Source organism: Chaetodon trifascialis, chromosome 7, assembly GCF_039877785.1.
Source record: "Chaetodon trifascialis isolate fChaTrf1 chromosome 7, fChaTrf1.hap1, whole genome shotgun sequence".
In the NCBI taxonomy this organism is placed as follows: Eukaryota; Metazoa; Chordata; class Actinopteri; order Chaetodontiformes; family Chaetodontidae; genus Chaetodon; species Chaetodon trifascialis.
In genome coordinates, this window is record NC_092062.1 from 15,979,139 (window position 1) to 15,997,420 (window position 18,282).

Here is an 18,282-nt window from a genome sequence, read left to right on the forward strand (position 1 = left end):
TACCACTAGGAGTCACCAAAAGAAAAACACTTTCACAGGTATGGTTTCTGTTGCTGTTAGATTTTCACAGATTTGTGAACACAATATCCTGTTTGTGTGTTTAAATTAAACACACACTAAACGTAGAAGGAATAAAAATATATAGCTAATAGGATTTTCTTAATGCCAAATATCAGTAAAAAGGAAGTCAAAGCAAAACTAATAGCACATAAAGTAATATCTCTGTAGAATTTTAATGGCACAATTAAAAACCTATTCAGTGACAATGCTATCCAAAAGGAAGATACACACATTCCACAAATTAAAGAAAATATCAAAATCACATATTTGCAAGTAAAACATGAAAAATGCAGCAGTAACATTGACAATAACAGCATGTTTAGCCACAGAGAATACAATGCTAGCTAGTCAACGATTGGTGGAACATTAAGTTAACTACATCTGTAGTCCGTAGGAGAATACTAGGCTCAAACTTGCATTTTATGTACGCCAGACACATGTTTAGGTTGTCAATTTCTTTAATTTATTTCTTTAATTTAATTTAAAACTATTTTGGCATGCTCCCCACCCAAAACCTTACTTCCTTGTTCCAACTGGCTTCTGAAATTCCTCAACAACCAATACAAACTAACCTTTCAGTAATCTACACAGTTATTTAGTATTGCATTCAAGAGTCAAAAACACTACACTCCTGAGATCTTGATTGCTGGCGATAGCAATGATTAATGGGTCTGACATGACAGTTACCGAGTTTCTGAGCCATGAGAAGTCTGGTGCTGAAGAAACGTCTCCAAGCATGAGAATGTCTCAGTGCACTCAGTGCATTCATAAAGAACCTCTGCAGAATTTCCTTTCTTCTTTCGAGTACGGTTCATATAGTCATTATCTACGTCCTCTGCATTACCCTTTTCCAGGGCAATATCCACACTTGAACCAGTGCCATGACACGCATGTCCAATTTCACATGCTTCTCCAGCGCTTGGGTGATTCTGAAGGTGAAGTTCAAGGGATGAAGAGTTCCTGAATTGAGCTGGACACCTGGGGCACTTGCTAGGTTCCTTTTTGTGATAGCGCAAGTGCCGTTGGTACACACATAACAGCCCAAATCTCTTTCCACATTCCTGACACTTGTAGTTAACTCGGCCCGCTTTCCCAGACTGTTTCCCCTTTGGATGCTCCTCTGGTGATGCGGTTTGTTCATCAGAGGAGCTCTTGGTTTTCTCCTCTGGAGAGAATGTGTTTTTCTCTCCATTAAGAGATTTGGGGGCAGGCCCATTTTGTGGATTTGTGTACAAGTGTTTCAAACCTGGTTTCTTTTCTAATTCAGCTTTGTGGTACATGACTATATGCCTTCTCAAATCACAGCGCTGTGGAAAATGTCTACCACAAAATACACATGTGTGCATAGTACCCTTATGGTATCTCATGTGCCGAGATAAACTACTAGAATGATTAAAGACACGGTGACAGTGCTTGCAAGGATGCAGCTTGCCATTTGGATTACCCCCTCTTCTACGTCTGCCTTTAGGTGGTATTCTTCGCTTAAAAGTTCTTTGTGATTCTTGATTTAACTGATCTATTTCCTCCTGAGTCTGATGTGTGAGATGATGCTCCTTCAGAGATGTTAACTTTTGGAAACGATCCCCACATAAACCACACCTATATGGTGTGAAAGAGTATTCAGTATCTATCTCACCACTAGTATCCCTAAAGTCTTTACTATCCCCATTCTTAACATCAATAGGCATACCATTGCTGAAGCAGTTTTGAAGTGGCATGTGCTCTATGTTCTTGGAGTTCACTTCAGTTTCAGTATCAGGCGCAAAGGTAGCATCAGGCTCTTTTCCTTTGCAATGGTGCAGTGAATGTGCCTGAAAATCAGACATCCAGAAAAAATTCAACTTGCACTTCCTACATGGATATGTTTTCTCAATCTTTTTTTCCTGCTTATTCTCATATTTTCCCAATGCTGTAGCCTTGGGGGAGAGGTGATTTTCTTTTTGATGAGCATTCAGTGCATCCACTTTAAGAAATCGCTTACCACAATTGCCACAGATGTGAAACCTTTCATTGGCATGGTCTTGGAGGTGTTTCTTAAGGTCCTGACTACCTTCAAAGATCTTACAACACAACGTGCACTTGTAACCCCGCTCTGTGTTTCGATACTGTTGGTGACGATGTAAACTCTGCAGGCTGTTAAATGATCTGCCACATATTTCACAACGGAAATGGCCCTGGCGAGACCTGTCCAAGTTCAAGTCTGATGGCCTTGGCCGGAACACATTTCTATAAAGAGACGGCTGTGGTCCTGGAGTTGGAGAAACTGGTTTGATAGGGGATGGAAAATGTGATGGCAGGACTCCAGGAGATACTGGTTTTACAGACGAATGTGACTGCAACAAGCCGTTCACAACTGTCAGTGTACCGTTTTCTTGCAGGACATATTCTCGAGGGACTTCAAATCCATTGGATGAGCCATCAAAGGAGAATGACTCCAAAGGTCCATGAATGGCCATGTGTGCCAAAACATTAGAGTACTGACTGAACCCATCACCGCACTCAGTGCAGATGAAAGTACTTGATTCTCCACCCAACTGTGTTGAAGCAACAGTATTCACTGATTTCTGCTTTTCCATGTTGAAATGATTTTGTCCATGAGCTGATGGCATCACTTTTCAATCTCCAAGTATGATTAAAAACTTTGTCCAGACACTCACAAAGTTGGTTTCCATGGGAGAATCAGTATGTCCAATCTCTCAAGAGACTGGTCCTAAAAAGACATCCTTATGAGCCAAATGTTCACCCCTCTGCTAAGGTCTTCCCTGTTGCATCCGCACCTAGGGGAATAAAACAAAGAATTATCAAACAAGTTTGCTTAACAATTTTTTTCAATTTATCCCAGTGCACCAATGTCTCTTCAACCACCTATCCTCAGCTGAGGATTTCTGAGAACAGATAAATGTAACACATTTTTTTCGATTAATTCGAATTTTTAGCTGTGGATGATTTAAAAAAATAATAAATTCGAGTTTTTCTCCTCTTGCTACGACGCGCCTTTTGCTCCCCAGGAGTTTCCATAGCCAGGAGCACCCTCCCCCCTCCCCTTTTGTTTCTTTTGCAGAAATGCACACACACACACAGCAGCAACATGGCTATAGCTAATGAGAGCAAGTAATGAGTAATGAGTTGGTGCTGGTCATGCTGTCTACGTCTTACAACACATATGTTTAGCGCCGTGGAGACCTGGCTTTGTATGGTCGATGTTCCATATTATAGAATAAAACTGTTAAGTGAAATCCCAACTTCTCCGCCTGTCGACTCTCTGAGCTAACTCACCAACCAGAGCCTCCGCTAACTGCTAATCCTGCTAGCCTCTCCACCTGCACCTACACTCGTTACACAGTGGTATGAAACTGGTTTGCAGCAACAGATGTGGAACAGGTGACTACAAGCTGTCAAAGTTTGTCTGAAGCCCATAGGAACAAAAGGCAGCAGCACAACAAACTTACTCCAGCATCTAAAACAGAGGCATCCTGCCGAGTGGGAGAAATGCCACTCTTTATGAGGGGAACAATCCTTATCAAGTTTTTGATAAAATAAAAGCAAAACTTGCTTTGAATTATCTCTGTCATTTGTACTTAATGTCTTCTTTAAAAAGTAGGGGAAAAAAAAAAAAAAAAAAAAAAAAAAAAAAATCGGAAAAAAATCGTAATTCAAGTTTTTTGTGAAAAAATCAGAGATTTTATTTTTAGGCCATATTGCCCAGCCCTAGTTTGCCCACACAGCCTTTAAGAATTCTGTTGTCCAAATTCCAGTCATTGTCATGTGGGATCATAGTACCTTGCATGACCACTGGGAAGACACCAATCTTATATGCCAAACTGGCATCGGCACCAGTACTGACCTTATGAAGTGGATTGGGTCTGGTCATGACGTGATCCACATTAAATGCAGTTTCTCTGTCAATGTCAAAATTCCGTGGACTCATGTTATCCAACATGGTAACGGTAATAAGGTATCCCACAGTATCTAAAAATAGCAACGGTATTAGTTTCATTACCGTCATTAAAAAAAAAATGCTGCGCATATAGGTCTATAGGGGCCTAACATAATGAAGTCCACTCTGTTCAATGTATCTTACAGTGTTTCCCCTACCATTGTACAGGCCTGGAGGGCCACCAGGCCAAGGAGACCCCCCACCAGGCCAAAAAATAAAAAATAAAAAAATCAACATGCCAAAAATAAGCCACCTATCCATTCATTCATAAATCAATAATCATTTACATTTAGGAGCGCCTCTGTGCAGCGCAACGTGAGTCAACCTGCTTCGTTGCCTAGTAACGATGCGAGCACCGCTGCTGAGAGCACGGGCATATTTTATTTGATGTTTAAGGTATGTAGCTAGCCACCTATGGCACTGCCGAAGAAAAGAAAAAAATACCACGGGCGACAGACAACTTAATATAAAGAAGTTTTTCTGCCAGACTCCAAACCAAGGAAAATAGATGAAGGGAGAGTAACAGAGGCAACTCTAAAAAAAATGACAGGTGCAGGTGAGTCGGAAGGAAAGGGGGCAGATTGCAGTGGAGGCGGGGGGCTGCTCGAGGAACATTACTGCCGCTGACCCCTCTCTGACTGCTGACCCCGATCCAACGGGTGACCCCACTCCGACTGCCAACCCCTGTCCAACGGGTGACCGCGGGCCCGGTCTGACTGGTAACCCAGTCAAAAAAAATACAGCTAAACCATAAATACAGCCCTTGGTTGTACCACACTCCCCATGGTAAATTTCCAATTTGTTATTTAGCTTATATTTTTGTTCTGATTGAGCTTTTTTTTGGTAAGCAATAATGATGAAAATAACACAGACAATAGGCTAGTTTTCCACTAGAACCACTAAGGGGTCATTTTTCCCCAGGCATTGTAAAATGTATGTAACTGATAGAATCTCAATTATGTGTAGGAAATTCCCCTACCACAATGCCTTGGTGAAGTTCTTCTCTAAACCGAGAAAAATCAAGTGCAGCAGAGAACAATGCACACTGTGCGGTTGAAGTGCCAATGTGTAATCAAGCATGTTCCATTTGTATGCAATAAATGCACCTTATTAAGTCACCCTCTTCTTGTGATCTTGAATACAGTCTGGGTGAACAAAAATTTGAATGCAAATATAATAATTGCAGAATTGCAGACTGCTTGCTGTGCCACCTGACTTAATCCAACTGCACCAATACACCATCCCACGTGTCTCATCTGTTTCGGGTTTTTCGGTGGGTGCCACACGGCCTTAAAAAAATTCTAGGGGAAACACTGTCTTATGTTGAATTTTTACTCGAGAAAAAGGTGACAGTGCAAAAGTACATGCTAAAAAAATTAACCTGAGCAATTTTACCTAGAGTTTTAACAAAGGTGTCCAGGCGCTCATTTGGGTGCATCTGGGGAGAGTACTGTTATCTCGTCCAAGCATTCGGAGAAACTCCTCTGTTGAAAACACTTTTTCAGCCTTTTTTCAGCTTGCTAATGTTCTTAGCTCTCATGAAAGGACAAAAGGCAAATAAAACAGTAAAATAACACCTCAGGCTGCTCAGAGTCCTCTGTGAGTGCTCTGCACATTCATGTGTAAATGAGATGGAGCGGTGAAACTAACTGCATAGTTACACCGGTCAATAGCTGAGCAACCCATTGGTCTATTTTGATGATCGGCACCTCAATCGACCAGTCAGAGTCAAGTGAATCAAGTGGCAGCACCCAAATTCACCAAAGAAACACCAATGACGATACAGAAGGAATAACCCCAGAGATAGGTTATCACATGAAGAGCACTCCCTCCACTCTAGAAACCCCATCCTCTTTATGTAAACAACCAAGACCTTCGTGATTGGTCTCAAATTAACACAGAGTCATAGGAAGAGAAATAAGCAGCATTTTTTTCGAGCTGGAATATAACTTTTGACCACAAAACAGCAAAGGTAAGACATACTTTATGATTTAGTGAAGTTTTTTTCTGCTACTCTTTGGCTACTAGCTCACCGAGTTTTCGTCGCACAGTGAGGAGGCAGACATCTTCGTGATCATCAGACGCCCTGCTTTCATATGATACCAGGCTTGTGTGGTTTGCGTGAAGTGGTAAAATCAGATGCAGTATCGTTGATGTGCACTACTTTCGTGTTTTTGTTACATGCACATATAATTTCTTGGAGTATAAATTATGTTTCGTTTGGGTGGCAATGCTTGGTAGAGGTTTTTAGCTGAGTTTCTCCCCGTCATCCCGGTATGCTACAAGTTAGGATTTGTGCTTCCTAGCATGAGCACTGACCATCTGAACTGCGTGCATGTCACGCTGCCCTGCAAAGTGATTTTTAATTAGTCATGGTAATACCGCACACCCCTGGAAAAATGTGGGGAAGGTTTGAAAGTATCAAAATTTGGATACCACCAAACTCTACATTGTACTGATTTTAAGTAACAGAATACTATGTGGTATTACAACTCTGAATCCAAAAAAGTTGGGGCACGCGGTAAAACGTAGAAAACAGAATGCAATAATATGCCACATACTAAATTGAAAATGTTACAAAGACAGTATGCTGAGTTTTTTACCTTAACTTCACTGATTTTCGTAAATATCTGTTTATTCTGAATTTGATGTAAGGAACACGTCAAACAAGTTGGGACAGGGGCAACCAAAGACTGTGAAAGTTGTGGAATGCTCCAAAAACACCTGTTTGTTAGTATCATGATTGGTTGTGAATAGGGCATCCTTGAAAGGCTCAGTTGTTCACAAGAAAGGATGGAGAGAGGTTAACCACTTGGTGAAAAACTGCATGGACAAAGAGTCATAAAACAAGATTACTCGACCTACAATTGGAAAGAATTTAGGAAGTTCACAATCAACAATCCAAAATATTTCCAAAGGATTGAGACAATCTAGAGAAATCTCTGCACCTAAGGGGCAAGGATGAAAACCAGCATCAAGTGCCCGTCACTTTCATTCCCTCCCTGCTTTAAAAAACTGACATGACGTATAAAGATTTTGATATATGGGCTCAATAACACAGAAAATCATTGTTGGTAAACAACACCTGTGTGGACCTACAAATGCAAGTTAAGACTCTACCATGCAAGACAAAACTCGTATAACAACATCCAGACACGCTGCCAACTTCTCTGGGCCCTGAGAGGGACTGACACAAAGTGGTGTGCTGTGGTCTGACAAGTCCACATTTCAAATTGTTTTGGAAAACAAGGACATTGTGTCCTCTGAGCTCAAGAGGAGAAGAACCATACAGATGACTTAACTGTTTCAAGGTCAAAAACCAGCATTTGTGATGGTATGGTGGTGTGTTAGTGCCCAAAGCAAGGGTAATTTGTACATCTGTTAAGGCACTATTAATTCCCAACTTTGTCCCAACTTTTTTGGAACATGCTGCAGGCAAGTTTATCAGCTTGAACATTAAATATCTTATCTTTTTTTCCAGTATTCAACTGAATATGAATCAAAAGAGTTTGCAAATCATTGCATTCTGTGTTAATTTATGGTTTTACACATTGTCCCAATTGGAATCCAAGTTGTATTTAATTCTGTGGTTTACCTTGACAGAATAATAATTAAAAAAAAAAAAACAACAACTTCCAAGGCACTGAAAAGCTATCCTCTAGAGTGAGAAGAAAAGTGGACTCTTGTAACTCTGAAGGAGATACTGGTACTGTGGATGAGCCGCAAACACGACATACAACAGCTGCTGCCAAGCTGCTTCACCCGTCACAGCTTTTTGGCATCAGACAGGAAAAGCCACATATTTAAAACTGATACAGATTTACCCACATACTCAAGGCTGTTTTATCTCTCACAACAACCATTCAACTAAACTCTTATGCTTAACCACCCTGTGCCAGCCCAAGAAAAGAAACAAAATATTTCTGCTGTTATGAATTCTTTGCATTCAGAGGCATTTATGTTCAGAGACCTTTGTTTTGAAATTTTACTTTGAAATGACAGTATGTGTGTGCTTCCTTCTTTTTCCACTCATCCTCTCTGCCCTGCAGAAACCACTGATGATGCAAATTCCAATATTACTGATCTAAGGTTTCAAGTAGTAATTAGCCTTGCTAAGTGTTACTGGCTAGCCTAGCAAGCTTGATCTGTATCACTGAACAGATGTGCATGCATTTGTTTCATTGTGCTAGGGATGCACCAATACCACTTTTACATTTGAGTACTTGCCAATACTAAGTACCAATGTGAGTACTTAATAATGCCATTACAGTTACTTTTGAAAATGTGCTTTATTATCATTTTCTGACTGTAACAAAGTGCTGCTACTGACATTTAACCATATGTTTTTGTTAAACAAGACATTGCCATAAATTTCACTAAATTAGACTTTAGAGACTTTAGACAAACTTTGTCATTCAGTAAGTTAAAGAATAGCTTCAGGGATGTGCAATAAGCGAAAAACAGTGAAAAACAAGCAGCACAGATTTTAAAGTGCATATGAAAAGAATGACCTGAGGTGACAACAGTGGTGCAAAAGATGCTCATTTAGAGTTCAGCAGTCTGACGGCCTGAGGGAAAAAGCTGTTGCAGAACCTGGTGGTCCTGCAGGGAGAACGGACAATGGTGGGGATGTGAAGAGTCCCTGATAATGTTAACGGCACGGGACATGCAGCGTTTAGGTGCATTGTCCTGAATGAACGGGAGAGAAGTCCCAATGTTTTCCTCCGCTGTCCTCACCACTCTAATCATGTTCTTCCAGCCAGCGGCCCTGCAGCCTCCACACCACACAGAGATGCAGCTGGTCAAGATGCTCTCTATGGTGCTTCTGTAGAATGTAGTGAGGATGGGCGGGGGCAGGTGGGCTCTCCTCATCCTGCGCAGAAAGTGCAGGTGTTGCTGTGCTCTTTTCACCAGTGACGTGGTGTTCACAGACCAGGTGAGGTCGTCTGTGATATGCACCCCCAGGAACTTGGTGCTGCTGACCACCTCCACAGCTGTGTTGTTGAGGAGAAGTGGAGCGTGACTGGGCTGGTTCTTCCTGAGGTCAACAATGACCTCTTTGGTTTTGTCCACGTTCAGGATCAGGTTGCACCAGCTGCTCCACCTCCTCTCTATAGGCCAGGTCGTTGTCGTCCCTGATGAGGCCCAACACTGTTGTGTCACAAAGTGGTTGGTGGCAGCCTTGGGGACACAGTCATGTGTCATCAGGGTGAACAGCAGAGGACTCAGGACACAGCCCTGAGGGGAGCCTGTGCTGAGGGTGATGACATGGGAGGTGTTCTGTCTGACATGCACCGACTGATATCTATCAGGGAGGAAGTCAAGCAGCCAGTTAAACAGGGGGCTGAAGCCCAGGGGTCCTAGTTTGTCTACCAGATGCTGTGGGATGATGGTGTTGAATGCTGAACTGAAGTCCCGAAACAGCATCCGCACGTGAGTGTTTTTCAACTGAATTGATATATTACCATGTCATAACATCTGTCTGTGAGGACTAAGCCTGTTTTGAAAAAGTAAGTGGCAGGTTCTTTTTGATGAAAAGAAGCTTCTCTGCATTATCACCTGTGAGTCTGTTTCTGTTTTCATCTACAGTGTGTGACACTGAGCTAAACAGCCTTTCACTGTCCATACTGCTGCATGGTGCTGAGAGGTATCTCTGTGACATTTGAGCCAGAGTGGGAAACCTCACTTTGTTAACCCCCAGTACTGCAGTGGGTTGTCTTCCCTAGCAGCTGTGGTCTCTCCAAGGTATGTCTCCAACTGAATGGAAGCACCCACTGGTGCTCTGCTCACTGATGTTGATTCTTGCTCATCCGCTATCTCATCAAACACACTGTCCAGACTAGTGCTGGCCTGTGCCTTTCATAGCTTTCTGGCAAGTGGCTCCCCCTGATCTTCCTGCTTGTCTGTCTCTCCTCTTGAAACCTTCTGCAGCTCCAGCATTACCATCTCCTTGGCCTCTGGAGCAGTACCGACGAAAAACGATCTTCATATCTGAAATAGTGAAAATGAAATATTAGCTGGTATCAAAGTATTCTGGAACTGTTAGAATGAATATCAGTGTATGACTTTCCAATCACTTACAATTTTTGATCATACTCTCTCACATGCTGAACAGACAGACACAGACTCACTCACTCACACACACACACACACACACACACACACACACACACACACACACATACATATATTTAGACAAACACATAAACACACTAACATCCTCATAGACAAATCAGACTGACACACACATTAACAGACAGAAACACACAAAGATGGAACACATTCAGTAGACAGACACACAAACAGACACACATACACAAATAAATGCAATGATGGACACACTTTACCTTGAACTCTGCGTCGTGTTGGTTCTTCAGATGTTTTATCAGATTGCTAGACATCAGTTTTCACCCCTCCTCTGGACAATTTGTCTGAGCATAATTTGCAGTCAGCTTTACTTTTGTCACTGTCGTTTACCTTGAAAAATGTCCACACTGCTGACATTGCTCCTCCTCCGCCGCATACCTGCTGCACTATGAGGTGAACGTCACGCTGCCGTAAAGTGGTATCGGGCGTGGTTGTATCAGAGCACTTTTATGAGTACGGGTAAGAGTACACACGCTCAGTATCGGACCGATACCCGATGCTGGTATCGGTGCATCCCTACATTGTGCTGTATTTCAGACACTAGAGAATTAAATACCACTATGCCAAACCGTTTGTACTACTTGTACCATTTCTATTCTGCAAATAAAGAGCTTAAATCTAACTATTGACTCTGTTGTGGTCAATTTTCCTTTGACCGAGTTTGGGTGCCCAACAAGCAGCTTTCATAAGAATGTGTTCTGACAGAGACAATGTTATGTAGGCAAGATTTGTGGTGAGAAAGTGAATAGCTAAGAAGCTGAAACCTCATTCTGAAGGAGACCTTGTAAAGAGTGCCTATTTGCCACTGCAGAGCATCTGATGCACCTGACAACCTACAACACAAAATCATTGAGCTCCAACACAGTGACAGCTCAAAGAGAGGTATAACAACATCCCTCTGAAAGTTAAATGTAAGTCCTGAGGATTTGTTTCCCATTTTCATCATCGCTACCATCTGACACCAGACACCTCGCCAAAGAGAAGTAGTTCCAGCCATCGCAGAAGTTAGTGTGATGTACACTGCCGTTTAAAAGTTTGGGGTCACTTAGAAATGCCCTTATTTTTTACAGAAAAGCACTGTTTTTTCAATGAAGATAACATTAAATTAATCAGAAATACAGTCTAGACATTGTTAATATGGTAAATGACTATTCTAACTGCAAACTGTTAACGGTGATACCGCTTAGGGTTGTCCTGATCCAATCACGTGATCGGAAATCAGGGCCGATCACGTGACTGCAGACTCGATCGAATCGGACGTTATGTCCCGATCAGGTATCGGATAAATAATATATATACATATGTATATTTATTGTTATTTTTAATCACATTTACAATATATGGGCCATTGATTAAAAATTAATGAGAATAAAATAGTATTTATTAACTACCAAGGTTTACAGGCTGGGTCTGTGTCTGTGGCCACTGGACAGCGCATGCGCAGAACATGGCAGCGCGCAGTTTGTCTTGAAGCTGCTACTATGTCTGCTGTGTGGAAATATTTCGAAGTGAACGACGAGAACAATTGCGCTGGCTCAAATGCTAGTTGGTAACCGTGGCAACAGAAACTCAGAACATACATACATGATTTATTTATCACAACGGCAAGACAGTAGAGGACACACACAAGCGGTAAGAGATGCACTTGCCATCTGAAATGATACTTTGAATCATGTAGCATGACGTTAAGCAATCATCTCACTTCCCTCCACTGATTAGGCCTAATATAACAGCTGCGGCTGACCAAGCTGCAGGTTCTGTGGCCAGAGCCGGTTACCTTGGCAACGCGTCACAACGAAAGATATTAAATAATTCACTCAGCTGCTTCTTGTGAAAAACTTACGATTTTAACGGAAAAACAGCATTAACGTATAAATAATTGATTTAATATTTATTTCTTTGTTAAGTGACCATGGTATAAGCGGGATAATGGCCTTCGAGGTGTCCATTATCAGAAATGAAAGCGAAGTCCATTCATTCGCGTCGTCCATTCATTTCTGATAATGGACACCTCGTCAGGCATTATCCCTTACTTAATGTTGCACTATTCCTAATGTGAAGAAAATTTTATTTTATTTCTGTGTTCTGTTCTGACTTGAGACTGTAATTCAAGCTACCTCATAGAAGTTTACAATACACTGCACTGCATGCATGCACAATTGTGTTACATGTTAATATAAGAGCCATTGGTAAAAAAAATAAATAAATAAAAATAAAGGACATCCTGGATCTTATTCTTTGCTCTTAATTCGTTTCATAATGTTTTATAGAAGTATCGGATCGGGACTCGGTATTGCTGATTTTTAATGGAATATCTACATTTACAGGTGTACAGAGGAGCATTTCCAGCAACCATCACTCCTGTGTTGTAATGGTATATTGTGTTAGCTAATCGTGCTAAAAGGCTAATTGATGCAAATGTGGGATGCAAATGGAGAATTCTTTTACGAAAGCAAAGTTTGAAGGACAAAATTGTTATTTCAAATATAAATCATTATTTCTAACCTTGTCAGTGTCTTTACTATATTTTCTATCCATTTTGCAACTCATTTGACAAATAAAAGTGTGAGTTTTCATGGAAAACATGAAATTGTCTGGGTGACGTCAAACTTTTGAACAGTAGTGTATGTGTTGATTAGTAATGGCCCTCAAAGAATGTTATGAAAATTGAATTGGCCCTTGATAGGAAAAAGGTTCCCCACACCTGACCTTGGGCTCAATGAAATCAGTTTGAATTTTTTACAGATTCCCTTTGATTTCTTTTTCAAAATTCTGTGTTTTCTGCGTTAATTTTTCTGAATTCTGTGCTTCATGATTTAAGCACTATTTGTTCATCAGAAAGAGTGTCTAATCATGTGGTGGATGAACAAAATTTCAACAATTACTTAACAATTATTAAACTCAAAATGTAATAAATATCCATGAATTTGATGTTACAACATTCATATGTAGCCCAAACACACCAGGTAAGTAAGTCCTTAATTACATCCTTAGTTTCACAATTGCTGTGATATTTCACCTTTTACAACTGATTCTGTTTTTATTATCATCAAATTCCATGACTCCGTCCATGTTTTCTGCACTGTGGAAATCATAGGGCTCTAGAACAAACACTGGACATTCACTTGTTCCATGTTTGTTTGTGCTGCCTTCATGCAAACTCCTTGCATCTGTGCTGTATGGAAGAACACAAAGCATCGCTACATAGCAATGGCCCACATTCTCATAATGCATGCCTAGTGGTGCTGGACTGACAAGTTTATCAAATTTGCTGTTTTATATTCCAAAATACAAATGGGACTTTTTTAGTGTTTTTAATGTGTCTTTTAAGAACATTGTGGTTTATGGTAGTAAATGTCATTTTTGTACTGGTTTACAGCTTTAATCAGTGAGGAGTAGGGCTGGGCGATATGGCTGAAAACTCTATTGCGATATAAGTGTTTTATATTGGTCGATTTTTATGACCTATTTAAAATAAGGACCAGGGGAAAAATACATTCAATTTAAACATTTTTATTTTAAATTTAACCTTCCTCTGATTATAATCCCCTTAGCTATCTCACTAAAATAATAAATGTAAAAAAAAGTGTAAAAATGTAAACAGAGAGAAACCTGAGAACTTTTTTTCTGCAGGTTTAGTGCAGAAAGTTCACAAGGTGATTCACCCTCTGGTGAATAAAATGTTTTCAAATATGTGCAGTGTTTACATAGCAGAAACTGAGGTAGACTTGACATCTGTAACATACAAACAAACAAACAAACAAACATGATAGACAGTACAGTAACACTGACTGAACTATAAAACCAGCCTAGACATAACAACTTTAATCACTCTTCTTACTCCAAACATACATGAACTGTTCAATTATATTTTTATTGCAAGTGTGTTTAAGAAAAAAAAAAAGTACGTGTAAGAGATGTTTGTAACCTGGCTTCTCACAGTGCTCAGCAGAAGCATGTCTTTAGCTATATGATATGCCGCTGCCTCCGTTACGTCTTCGTGCCTTTTAGATGATTTGTCATCAGGCACTGAAGCAGATACCTCTGCATGGTGTCGTTGGCGAATACGGCTGCACTCCAAAGAGTGAGCGTGGCTAAGGTGGTTAAATAAGTTTGTGGTGGGGACGAAAGTCGTAGTCAGACCAATCCAAAAAACTCCATACTGGCAAGCTGACTTTTCCTGTTCTATCGACAATTTCTTCGCTCACTGCAGCGCTCACTTTCTATTTCTCATCTCACTCCTTGCGGAGCAACAAACACGTGACAACGAGATGGCGCAACCGAACTTGATAATGTTACATGACTGGCGTGTTACCGTGTCTCTCTCACTGATTAGCGATCACTCCCTACGTTGCTCAGTTACCTTAGAGCGAGTGCCTTTGTTCATGCAACCAACCTCGCTTTGCAACTTCAGGTTTCTTCCGATGAAGAAAAAAAAATTATCGAATGCTTTATCGAACGCATTTTATATCGATATTGATGACGTGTCTATCGCGAGACATGTCGCTATCGTTTTATCGGCCCAGCCCTAGTGAGGAGGCTGCTACATTTCTTGACCCCTGCTGTGTTTTACGACTGTTTTGTTTCGAGTTCTTGTCCCTTGCTGATTGACATTTAAATGTTGACAGCACTGAAAGCTGCTTCCTCTCTGTGTAATTTAGCAGAACGTCACATCACAACAAACAACATAGCTGTACGAGTGAATCAGTCTAGCAACATTGCATGATTTCACTCAGGCCTTAACAGTGACAAATTCAGGGAAATACAGTACGCTTAGGATGTCAAAACTCCAGTATCACTTGTAAAGACAAAATTCACTAGGAGGACTGACGTAGACACATTTAAGACAATCACATACTCCGTCTGCAGTTTGGTGCTGAACAGGTAGAGTACAGTATCTTTTTTTGAAAGCACAAAACAGCTTCCTGTTGCAGCTGGACATGATTCTGTAACAACAGTGAGAATTATTCTGAATATATGGATTATAGCAGCTTTAAAAAATACAGCTGGAAAAAAACACTACACATTTAACTGTGCATATTTCCCACAGAAGTGCTTCCCAGCATTTTGGCGGCAAGCCTCCAAACCAAATTCATAATCTAAGTTCAAGCTGTTTGTGGAACATTTTCCAATATCAGCTCTGTGATGCGGAGTTATTCATTTCTGGCTGGATGAAGTATATCAGATAAAGGGGGATGAAGCAAGCAACAAACAATTGTTAAACTGTTTCCAAATGATTTGGTCTGCAGCATTTTGCATGTGCAGTGGTCACTAAAATAACTGAGAAACTGAATACCAGTCAACTTGTATTTGTTGGTAATGCTGATATGAGTACATCACTTGGGGGCTTTCAGACTGACTGGACTAGACATGCAGAAGAAAACAGACATTGTTCCATGTACTTCAAAGGACTGTATTGGTTGCTAGAGGCAAATTCTTACAAGGTGCAACAACAGCATTGCAATATGCAAAAAAAGGGTGGTTAAAAAAATCAATCACAACGCAGCATAATGTGTCAGCACAACAGCAAGACACACAACCACTGATTAATTTTCAACACTATTTTTTTGGCCTCTCCAGCTTTCAAGCAGTGCAGTTGTAACATCTGCTGCTCGAAAACTACTTCCAACCTCAGGTGATTTTGTGATGAACAAAAAGTGTCTAAATCCTGCCTAGTCTTGATACAACACAGCCAGACTGATGATCATACAAAAGACAACAGAATACTACACAAAATACTGCTGGTTTCCCATCAAAGAAACTGCTTTGATGTAGGTTATATTTTCTTAATCCAGAGCTTTTCAGATGTCAGATGCATTATAACTGCCTTATTAATTAATTTAAGTGTAAATTTCCCTTTGGGATGAATAAAGTATCTATCTATCTAATTTCAGAGTAGCCTTATTGTAGTCAATATATGCACTGTAAACTTTATTGTGAATTAACTAAAATTTAGCAGATACTATATACACGGCAATTCAAAAAACCGTTTATCAAATTAACGTCTGAACAAAATTAAATAAGTTTGCATGTGATGGCTGTTTGAAACTGAGCACATCCGTTTTGGGGACAGAATCACAACAAATTCAAAACATTTACAGTGTTGTGTGCGTAGAAGGTGAAAATATCTCATATATTCTGCAGGTATATTCAGTCTAAAAAGCTCTGACGAGATTTCCCCTACGCCCATGAACGTTATGTACAGAGACACATGTCTCTAAGCAGAATTTCACGATTATCACGAAAAACCGTGTATGTTTCACGAGGAGAAGTACGCAGCCAGGGGGCGACGGAAGCCTTCCTAAATAGACATCTATTGTAGCTAGGTAGCTTGTTAACGTTAGCCTACTTAGAAAGCTAATGTTGCATTGAAAATACGCACTGGCGAAGATTCCTTGAAAGGAACAAACTACAGATAAGCATTCAGTAAGACCAGCCACAAACGGTCTCTACTTAATGTGATGCTGTGGACTAGTATTGTGGTCAGATGATAGCTAATGTTAGCTACTGCTAGCTAACGCTACTAAGCAACGAGAGAAAAGCAATGTGATTTATGTGTAACCACACATTAACAGCCCAGCCATTTATCTCGAACAGCCGATTTAGACACAACTTACCACACGATCTGGTACATCCAAGAATACAGTGGATTTAATTTGCAGAGTCCGCTTACTACCGTCCTGCCGCAAATGACTATTAATTGCAGCAGGCCCCCTTACGCTTCTTAAGATGGTAACCACTATGACGTCATCTTTTTTTCTTCTTCTGATGAATTTGCTGCAGACTCGACGCAGCGAAGGCGTCTTGCTGCCTTCCACGGGTCATTTGTAATACGCCATTGGAACGATTACATCCTTAGATGCACTCCAGTGCAGGAAATACATTTGTTTTTATTGTTTTATTTGTTTTCAGCCTCTCCACAGATGCAAAATGAAACCTGCCTTTGTTTGCTCCTCCCATTCTTTTTTGCCATACCTTTGCTATTCCTCATTGTATTACACTCTTAGACTAAGATGTATTTTTTATTTTCATTTTTTTCTGTTGATGGCTCTTTTATCTGCTTTATCATGTGTGATATTCAAGATGGCATAAGTGGCAGCCTGCTACAAACACTGTTGAGCTTTCTCTTTAGTTTTCTTGACCTGTATCTTTACTTGTCTCTGCTCCGCAGACATTAAAATTGTTGAGTTTGCCCTGTTTTTTCAACTGGATTTTGCATTGTTTATAATTGCATCTGGCGATCTCAAACAGCCACGGCCCCATTGTTTGCACCAGGGATCAGCTGATAGTACTCTGTCACTCGGCAGTGGTGGCTACAGAGGGACCCAGATGTTCCCTCTGAGCTGAGAGGGAAGAGATGGGGAAGTAGTGCCAGGGCTGAGGTCCACATTTGGAGGAGACATCACAAACAGGCCCTTCATGGTAAGTGCCAAGGAGAGTAGTAAGAGGAAGGAAGGAGGGCTGGCAGTATTTGTTAACAATATGGTGTAACTCATGGGGCCATACTATCTACCAAGGGAATTCTTGCATGTTATTGCAGTAATGGTGTATAGTCCCCTCTCTGCAAACACTGACATGGCCTGTGTCATCCACTGAGATACGCACAGGCTGCAGACACAGTGGAGGTGGTGGAAGAGAGGAGAACGATTTCGTGCCTGACGGAGGTGGTGTCACCCCATGCATGACAGTCTGACAGCACTGAGCAGCTACAGCACCAGGCAGTGACAGGTTGTTTCACATTCATGCTGCTGTCAGACTTTACAGTCAACACTGCCAGACACTCATCGAAACTGACAAATTCTTATGTGGCCCACTTATGTATCGATAGATGTCTGTATGTGTATTCTAAATTGGGCACTATCAATATTCCTTTGTGTTACATTATTGTTACATTTAACCATTGTCAAACCCAACAGTATTCCCCAGCTAAGATACTCGATTTAATACAGTCAAAATCTCTACTATTAGATCTGGTCTGGGCCCCATTTCCTGCTCTTCACTTCTATCAGTGCTGCAGTGGAATTTGAGCAGATAATTATCTTTGCTGGTCTAACTTCCTTCACCCATCCATATGCCCACAAGATTGCTACAAGTTCTGTAGTGAAGACTGACACATGATTTGATATGTGCTTTCCATG

General features: G+C 40.8%; 1 protein-coding gene across 1 annotated transcript; it reads right to left on the reverse strand.

Annotated features, from left to right (window-relative positions):
• Nucleotides 1–214: 214 nt before the first annotated feature.
• Nucleotides 215–16,887, reverse strand: LOC139334472 (zinc finger protein 135). Its single transcript, XM_070967373.1, has 2 exons — nt 16,762–16,887; nt 215–2,837 (listed from the first exon to the last, which is right to left on the reverse strand). The coding sequence occupies exon 2, from the start codon at nt 2,667–2,669 to the stop codon at nt 744–746; it is 1,926 nt and encodes a 641-aa protein (XP_070823474.1). The 5' UTR covers nt 2,670–2,837; nt 16,762–16,887; the 3' UTR covers nt 215–743.
• Between the last annotated feature and the right edge of the window lie 1,395 nt (nt 16,888–18,282).

Bases quoted from the DNA above. Each gene is read 5' to 3' on its own strand.
- LOC139334472 (XM_070967373.1), bottom strand. From the start codon at position 2,669: ATGCCATCAGCTCATGGACAAAATCATTTCAACATGGAAAAGCAGAAA.